Here is a 9,253-nt window from a genome sequence, read left to right on the forward strand (position 1 = left end):
ATTTGACTGCAACCTCATGAGCGACCCTGAGACAAGAACAACCCAGCTTAGCCTTTCTCAAATCCCTGACCCACAGAACCTAAGAGATAATGAATATTTGTCATTTTAAGCTGCAAAAAATGTGGGGTAATTTGTCACACAACAATAGATAACCAATACACTCTCTTTGGCCCATGTGGTAAAAGTCTGTTCTTCTCCAGGGAAAGGTGCCCCAGTCCTTGGTCTTGTCCATCTTGGGACTGCAGGGACCACCCCAGGACCCAAAGGCCAAGGCACAGACCACAGACACTGGGCCGGGCTGCCTGTGTGCTCATAGGCTGTTTATTTATCCAAGAGTAAGGAGGAGAGAGAGGATGAAAAGAAAAACCAGACTCCCCAAGGTGGCAGGGCTGAGGGGAAAAACAAACAAAGTCTCCTCTTGTTTCTCTTGCCGCTGACCCCAGGGGACTCCAGCTTCAGATGGGACCTCTGGGGGTGGCTTAGGGGCCTCAAGGAGGCCTGGCAGCTCAGCTGTTGGCTGGGGTCAGGATCCGCACAGGGGCAGGTCCCAGACTCGGAATGGCTTCTGTGTACACAAAATATCTCTCCGCAAAAGGCACTAGTGGAGGGGGGCAGCAGGAAGGCCACCCCATCACAGGCAGAGTCCACTCTGTCCTGGGTCTGGGTCCTGGGCCCTGGGCCCCAAGACCAATCCAGTCTCCCTCAGGGGTGGGGTCTCGGAGGCCCTTGTTCCTCTCCTCTCCCTTCCCTCAGCCCAGGGGTGAGCAGGCAGTCGGTGGAGGCCCAGCTCAGGCCATGTCATGGACACCCCTCTTCAGGGCTGGTGCATCCGGCGACTTCTAGGCCAACAGCCCGAGGCGGGTGACTTTGGCCGAGAGGAAGGAGTGGATGATGAAGACTATGGTTTTGGGACACGAGTGCAGGTCCAGCTGCTGCAGGGTGGATGGAGAGAAGAGTGAGGGCCCTGGCCAGCCTGGCCTCCAAGAGTGCTCACCCCCTCCTCCCCAGGGTGGAAAGGCAGCCCCTCACTCACAATCTCGCCTTCAGCACCTCCAAAGTCCAGGAAAAGGAGACTGGCACCATCATCTGAAGACATCTGCAGCTTCTCGAAGGGCTGTCTCAGGAGCACAGCTCGGGCTGCACCTGGCTCAGCCGCCCACAGTGTGAAGCCCTTGTCGATGTGCACAGACAGGCTGCAGGGACGCCCGTTCCATGTGCAGGCTGCAGGGAGGGCACATAGGTACAGGCACAGCTGGCACCTCAGAGACTACACCCCAACCTCCAACCCCCACTGCAGCTTACAAAGTGGGGCCTGAATGCCTCCAGGGACAGAAGGCTCACTGTTTGTCGTGGCACCTGTACACCCACCCTGCAGAGAGTCATCACCCCCACCCTCAGAGGACCTACACCCACTTCCAGTCCACAAGTGGAAAGGGGGAGCTTAAAATCTGCCATGGACTGGAGGCTCACTCCTGATAAAGGCATCATCAGATCGACCAAGCACCACCCTTGGAGACCTGCAGAGTTGCCCAGCTAAATTTAAGTTTCAGATAAACAATGACTAATTTGGGCATACTTCTATGAAAAAAGTATTCATTGTTAACCTGAAATTCAAATGAGGCTGGGTGTCCTGTATTTCCTCTGGCAACCGTACCCCAAGTGCCATCTCTCACATCCTCACCAGCAGATTGACAAAGCTGGAGCAAGAAAACCCCAGGGAGAAGAGTCTCTGCCTGCCAGGGCACCTGCACATCCAAAACAGAGGGCCCAAACCCAACTTCCTTTTTTTTTTTTTTTGTTGGAGAAACAGTCTTACTCTGTTACCCAGGCTGGAGTGCAGCAGGCACTATCTCGGCTCACCACAACCTCCACCTCCCGGGTTCAAGCGATTCTTGTTCCTCAGCTTCCTGCATAGCTGGGACTACAGGCACCTACTACCATGCCCAGCTAATTTTTGTATTATTAGTATTATTATTTTTCTTTTTGAGACAGAGTCTTGCTCTGTTGCCCAGGCTGGAGTGCAGTGGTGCAATCTGGGACCACTACAACCTCCACCTCCCAGATTCAAGCAATTCTTCTGCCTCAGCCTCCTGAGTAGCTGGGGCTACGGGCGCCCGCCACCACACCTGGCTAATTTTTGTATTTTTAGTAGAGACAGGGTTTCACCATTTTGGCCAGGCTGGTCTTTAACTGCTGACCTCAAGTGATCCACCCGCCTCAGCCTCGCAAAATGTTGAGATTACAGGCATGAGCCACCACACCCAGCCAATTTTTGTATTATTAGTAGAGATGGGGTTTTGTCATGTTGGCCAGGCTGGTCTCAAACTTCTGACCTCAGGTGATCCACCCACCTTGACCTCCAAACCCCATTTTCTGTCCCCTCCTGAAGTGCCCTAAAGAAGGAAGCTTGAATGCCCCTGGGGATAAGAGGCTCATTACCAGAGGGACACTCCCAGATCCTCCCAGCACACCTGTAGACACCTCCTGCACACCCTCGGCGGCCCGGTGACAGCCATCCACCAGCTGGCGGGTCCAGGCAGCCAGCTCCTGCGGTGACTCCACGCTGAACAGGTGAGTGTCCACACCGTGACGCGTGCCCGTGCGCAGGGCAAAAGAGAGCTCTGCATCATAGGGCACTGAGCCCTTGGAGGGGCCTGAGTGCACCAGTCTGGGGGTGAGGGGCAGAGGGCTGAGCATGAGGCCTCAGGCAGGGGGCAAATAGTTCTGGGCAAAGGGGCCAGTGACCTGGGAAAAACCCTGTAAATCCTTTACCACCTAACAGGACAGGACTTGCCAGGGGGCACTGATTGACTCAGCAGGAGACATCTCCTGCCACCCTCCCCGTCGCTCCCTTGGCTCCGGCTATACTGGCGTCCTCACACACACCTAGCACACGCCTGCCTCAGCACCTCTGCATATGCTGTTCCCTCTGCCTATACACGCTTCCCTGATTATCTGCATGGCTCACTCTCTCACTTCCTTCAGATGTTAGTTTAAATGTCACTTCCTCTGAGAAGCTTTCCCTGGCCTGCCAGTCCAAAATAGCACCCTTGTCACTCACTGGCCTTACTTTTTCATCATGGTACCAGAAATTATACTTTTTATTATTTGTTTTGTTGGTTTTTTACTGTCTTTTTCACTAGGATGTCAGCTAGGTTAGAAATGTTGATCTTGCATTCACCACTGTATTCCCAGTAAGTAAAACTATGCTTGACCACAGTAGGTGCTCAATAAACATTTGTGGCCTGACTTGAATCACTTGAATAGGTAGACAATCCAGGACCTAATTATCCCTAGTAGCCAGCAGGCTCCTGACACACGGGCCAGAGCCAGCCTGAGGTAAGGAGACATGGGTGACAAGGACTTCAGACCCCTGCAGCTTGTCACTTGCTGTGTGGCCTTGGTAAGCCAACTGCCCCTCTCTGGGGCAGACCTAAGAGTTCTGCTCCATATCCCTCTTTGTTCCTCCCTTCACCCACTCTTTCTCCTATAGCTCAGTTCCCCCTCAGACTGCTGCTGACGCCAGCCTTCCACTTTCCAGCCCTGAGCTGCAGACCCTTGAGTCCCCAAGCTTCCTATCCAAGCTCCCTCTCCATCCCACACACACTCTGGACTTGACTCAGCATCTTGCTCCAGCCTCCTCCCTTTCCACCCCCACCCCCAGTCCCACGCTCACCCAGACACCAGCTCCAAACCTCCTGTTCATTCCAGACCCCTCCTTCACCTGCCCCATCTGGCAAGCACAGAGCCGTGTTAATTTTACACCCATGTGGTTTCCAATGCCAATGCTGCCTTTCTTCTCCATCTGCTCCTGCCGCCCACCTCCACCTCCCCCAGCCACCATAATCTCTCCTGCATGACTGCAGCGCTTCCCCACTTCCATCCTGTACTCTCCGCTGCATCTTCCACGTGGCAGCCACAGGGATTCTCTTAAAGAAACCAGAGCACCTCGCTCCCCAGCTTAAACCCTTCAACACTGCCAAACTCTTAAGATAAAGCTAACATTCCTTAATCAGGCAAAAGAAGCTCTGCAAGATCGGGCCGTGCCAACTCCCTTCTCTCCATTTCCTGCATGAATTCTGGTTATCACAAACTCATAGCTCCATGAACACACTATGGCCCTTCATGCCTCTGTACCTTTGACCATGATGTTCTCTCTGCATGGGATGCTCTTTCACCCTTTCTTAAACAGAAAACTTCTACTCATCCATCAAAGTCCAGCTCAGACGTCACCTCCTCCCTGAAGCCTTCCTCAACTACCCCTACAGAGTTAAGTGGCTCCTACAAACTCTGCACTGTAATGGCTGTTCCTGGGTCTGTCTCCCCAACCAGACAAGGTTCTCTCTGGAGGCAGCGACTGTTGGGGTCAGCTCTGTGCCCTCTGACCCATGCAGCATAAGGCATAAGTGTCAATGAATGAGTGGCTAGTGGGGACTTTATATCCTTTTGTTCCAAGCACCCATTTTACAGATAAGGAAACTGAGGCCCAGACAGGGCAGAGACTTGCTTCAGGTCACCTGGGGAATAGCTGAGGGTGGACAGGGCTGGAGTTCCCAGCTTCTGGGGCCCTGCTGGAGCATCTCCCAGCAAGTTCTGGGGGAGACATACTGCCCCTGCCCGTGGGTACCTGGTGGCGATGAGTGGGGCAGTACGGACTGGCCGGCTCAGGGCCTCGCGGGTTTCAGGGAGAGAAGAGTAGAGGAGCAGTTCCTTTTCAGTCAGCAGGGCCAGGGTGGGGGCCGTGCCCCCACTGGGCAGCTGCAGGGGACAAAACAGCAGTGAGGATGGGTAGGGGAAGAGAAGGCAGAGGACCCGGGCGGGGCAAGGTGGCCAGGGCACTGGGAACAGGGCCAGCTCCAAAGGAGCAGAAGAGAGGGAGGGATAGGTCCCAGGCCCAGCAGGCACCTGCTCAGTCAGCCAGCCAATCTGCTTGATGTCCTGGCTCGCAGCTGTGCTGGTGGCTGCCAGCAGTGCCTGCAGCTCATCCTTGACCCGCAGCATCAGAGCGTTGACCTGGGCTTGGATGGCACTCGCCCACGACCTCGCGCTAGCCTCATCCTTGGCCCTCAGGAATAGGGTGTCTTGGCCTTCTGCCGAGCAGATCTCCAGATACCTGCAGGCACAAATGGGTAGAGGCAAGGACCTGACCACTAGGCTGCAGCTGCCCAACCCTGGCTCAAGAAACCCCACCCACCACCAAACCAGGAGAAACCAGGGGGATATCCCTGAGAATCAGGAGCGACCCTCACTGCTGGGCTCCAGCCGCAGTTGCTGGGGCCTTATGGGGCATAGGGACAAGAGAGTGTGAGACACACACACATATTCATGTCTTTTGTGGGGTTTTTGTTGTTGTGTTTGAAACAGAGCCTCGCTCTGTCACCCAGGCTGCACTGCAATGGCCCAATCTCGGCTCACTGCAATCTCCGCCTCCCAGGTTCAAGCGATTCTCCTGCCTCAGCCTCCCAAGAAGCTGGGATTACAGGTGCACGCCACCACATCCAGATCATTTTTGTATTTTTAATAGAGATGGGGTTTCACCATATTGGCCAGGATGGTCTTGATCTCCTGACCTCGTGATCCACCCGCCTCGGCCTCCCAAAGTGCTGGGATTACAGGCATGAGCCACCGTGCCCGGCCTTATTTTTTTTATTTTTAGTAGAGATGGGGTTTCACCATCTTGGCCAGGCTGGTCTCGAACTCCTGACCTCAAATGATCAGCCTGCCTTGCCCTGCAAAGTGCTGGGATTACAGGCATGAGCCACCGTGCCCGGCCTACACATATGCATATACACACAAATACACACACACACTCAAACATGCACGATGGTGTGATGGGGCCTAAATTATTGCTTTGTGACCATTCCTAATCTTGCCCCTTTCTCCTGGTTTCTAAGGAACATCCTCTTCTGGGCCAGCTCTCAGGTTCTCCTTGTTGCGTAGAACCAAACTAATTCACTAATAAGAGCAGGAAAAAAAAAAAAAAACTAGCCTGGGCATGGTGGCTCATGCCTGTAATCCCAGAACTTCGGGAGACTAAGCCAGGAGGATGGCTTGAGCCCAGGAGTTCAAGACCACCCTGGACAACAAAGTGAGACACTCATCTCTAAAAAAGAAAAAAAAAAATTTTTTTTTTTCTTTGAGATGTACTCTCGCCCTGTCGTCCAGGCTGGAGTGCAGTGGCACGATCTCTGCTCACTGCAAGCTCCGCCGCCCGGGTTCATGCCATTCTCCTGCCTCAGCCTCCTGAGTAGCTGGAAGTACAGGCACCTGCCAGCATGCCTGACTAATTTTTGGCATTTTTAGTAGAGACGGGGTTTCACCGTGTTAGCCAGGATAGTCTCGATCTCCTAACCTCATGATCCGCCCGCCCCGGCTTCCCAAAGTGCTGGGATTACAGGCATGAACCACTCTACCCAGCCCAAAAAAAAAATTTTTTTTAGTTAGCCAGGCATGGTGACACGTGCCTGTAGTCCCAGCTACTTAGAGGCTGAGGCAGGAGAATCACTTGAGCCCAGGAGTTTGAGGCTGCAGTGAGCTATAAGGGTGCCACTGCACTCCAGCCTAGATGACAGCACAAGACCTCATCTTAAAAAACAGAAAAACAGGCCGGGCGCAGTGGCTCATGCCTGTAATCCCAGCGCTTTGGGAGGCTGAGGCGGGCGGATAACCTGAGGTCAGGAGTTCAGGACCAGCCTGACCAACATGGAGAAACCCCGTCTCTACTAAAAACACAAAATTAGCCAGGCATGGTGGCACATGACTGTAATCCCAGGTGCTAGGGAGGCTGAGGCAGGAGAATCGCTTGAACCCGGGAGGTGGAGGTTGCGGTGAGCCGAGATCGCACCATTGCACCCCAGCCTGGGCAACAAGCGTGAAACTCCATCTAAAAACAAAAACAAAAAGAAAAACAAAACAACAACAACAAAACTAAAGAGGTTTGAGGCCAGGCATGGTGGTTCACACCTATAATCCCAGCACTTTGGGAGGCTGAGCGGGGCAGATCACTTGGAATTCAAAACCAGCCTAGCCAACAGGGCAAAACCCCATCTCTTCTAAAAACACAAAAAAATTAGCCAGATGTCATGGTGGGCACCTGTAGTCCCAGCTACTTGGGAGGCTGAGGCACCAGAATCACTTGAACCCGGGAGGTGGAGGTTGCAGTGAGCTGAGCTTGCACCACTGCACTCCAGCCTGGGTGACAGAGTGAGATCCCCCATCTCAAAAAAAAAAAAAGAAATAATAAATTATTGTTTTCTAAACCACTAAATTTTAGGAATGGTTTGTGATATAGCAACAGATAGCCAAAATACCAGGAGAAAAGACTCTTTGGCTTTTGTCTTCTTTCTGCCTGGAATATGAACACAGTTCTTGGGATGCAGCCACCATCCTGCCTCCACAAAGAAGAAAACCACCCATAATTAAAATGGCAGAGCAGGAAGCTAGAAGCCTGGCATCCTTGAGCATCTACAGCAGCCTGAATAGCGGACCCCTGGACTTTTTTTAAACGTGGGAAAATTAACCCCTTTTATTTAAGTAATTGCTTGTTGGAGTTTCTATACTTGCAGCCCAGTTCAATCCTAACATTGAGTAAAAGTTTGAAGTAGTTTTCATTATATTTTGGTTGCCAGGCTGTATCCCTATGACTGGGATACTGCACTGACAGTGGGCCATATGGAACCCCAGTTATATTCAGATTACATATATATTCAGGCATGTACATGTTCAAACACACATGCAGACACATATGTGCATACACATATACAAATAACATATAAACACGTACAAATCTATACTCACATGCAAATGCTCTCACATATACATATAAACACTTGCATTTACATGTCATCTACATGTGCACACACTTAGAAACATATACACATGTTTCAGGTAATGTCTGGGATCAGGCTGGGAGTCTAAGGTTCTATGAGTCTCTGAAAGGACTAATACTACCTCACCTTCACCCTCACAAAAGGCCCTTCCGGGCCAGGCATGGTGGCTCACCTCTGTAATCCCAGCACTTTGGGAGCCAAAGGTGAATGGATCTTGAGGTCAGGAGTTTGAGACCAGCCTAGCCAATGTGGTGAAACCCCATCTCTAGTAAAAATACAGCCGGGCGTGGTGGCTCATGCCTGTCATCCTAGCACTTTGGGGGGCCGAGGCAGGCAGAATTCCTGAGCTCAGGAATTCAAGACCAGCCTGGGCAACATGGTGAACCCCTGTCTCTGCTAAAATACAAAAAAAAATTAGCTGGGCATGTTGACAGGTGCCTGTAATCCCAGCTACTTGGGAAGTCTGAGGCAGGAGAATCGCTTGAACCCAGGAGAAGGGGACCACAATGAGCCAAGATTGCACCACTGCACTCCAGCCTGGGCAACAGAGCGAGACTCCATCTCAGAAACAAAAACAAAAACAAAGGCTCTTCTGGAGAGCATCTGCAAGTGACCTGTGAATCACCAATTCTTGCCTCATGGGGGCAAGCAAGAGGTGTGGCATCAAGTGAGACCAAGAGATTTGGATACTGGACATTAACCAGCCCTCCCAGCCAATGTTGGGCATTTGCTTGGCATTGAACCCTAGGTGTCACTAGGACCCACAGCCCAAGCTTGTAATGCATATACCACTTAAACATCACCTCCAACACTGCATATCCCACTTGACCAAATATGCGCCATTCAGCCACCACCATCACTCAGGCATCTTGCAGCTTCCAAAGCAGAAAGGACTACCAGGAATGAGGCAAGCGCCACCCTTTCTGGTTGTGTGATCTCAAGCAGGTTCCTTCCCCTCTCTGTCCTCATCTATAAAATGGAGGTGAGCTGGGAACGATGGCTCATGCCTGTAATCCCAGCACTTTGGGAGGCCGAGGCAGGCAGATCACCTGAGGTCAGGAGTGCGAGACCAGCCTGGCCAACATGGTGAAACCCCATCTCTACAAAAAATACAAAAGTTGGGCAGGGCACAGCGGCTCACACCTATAATCCCAGCACTTTGGGAGGCCGAGGCAGGCGGATCACCTGAGGTCAGGAGTTCGTGACCAGCCTGACCAACATGGAGAAACCCCATCTCTACTAAAAATACAAAAAATTAGCCAGGCATGGTGGCGGGCGCCTGTAATCCCAGCTACTTGGGAGGCTGAGGGAGGAGAATTGCTTGAACCCAGAAGGCGGAGGTTGCAGTGAGCCAAGATCACACCATTGCACTCCAGCCTGGGCGACACAGTGAGACTCTGTAAAAAAAAAAAAAAAAAAGTAGG

The 9,253-nt window shown here is 52.2% G+C and overlaps 1 protein-coding gene across 1 annotated transcript in view; it reads right to left on the reverse strand.

Annotated features, from left to right (window-relative positions):
• Window positions 1-286: 286 nt before the first annotated feature.
• Window positions 287-9,253, reverse strand: part of SNTA1 (syntrophin alpha 1) — a 38,491-nt gene continuing 29,524 nt past the window's right edge. Inside the window, exons 4-8 of the mRNA XM_017884091.1 lie at window positions 4,906-5,113; window positions 4,628-4,758; window positions 2,472-2,668; window positions 1,034-1,221; window positions 287-932 (exon numbers count right to left, since the gene is read on the reverse strand). Coding sequence (XP_017739580.1) covers window positions 840-932; window positions 1,034-1,221; window positions 2,472-2,668; window positions 4,628-4,758; window positions 4,906-5,113 — 817 coding nt within the window. The 3' untranslated portion in view covers window positions 287-839. The remainder of the gene's footprint in view (window positions 933-1,033; window positions 1,222-2,471; window positions 2,669-4,627; window positions 4,759-4,905; window positions 5,114-9,253) is intronic.

Source organism: Rhinopithecus bieti, unplaced genomic scaffold (assembly GCF_001698545.2).
Source record: "Rhinopithecus bieti isolate Rb0 unplaced genomic scaffold, ASM169854v2 scaffold_14455, whole genome shotgun sequence".
Lineage (NCBI taxonomy): Eukaryota > Metazoa > Chordata > Mammalia > Primates > Cercopithecidae > Rhinopithecus > Rhinopithecus bieti.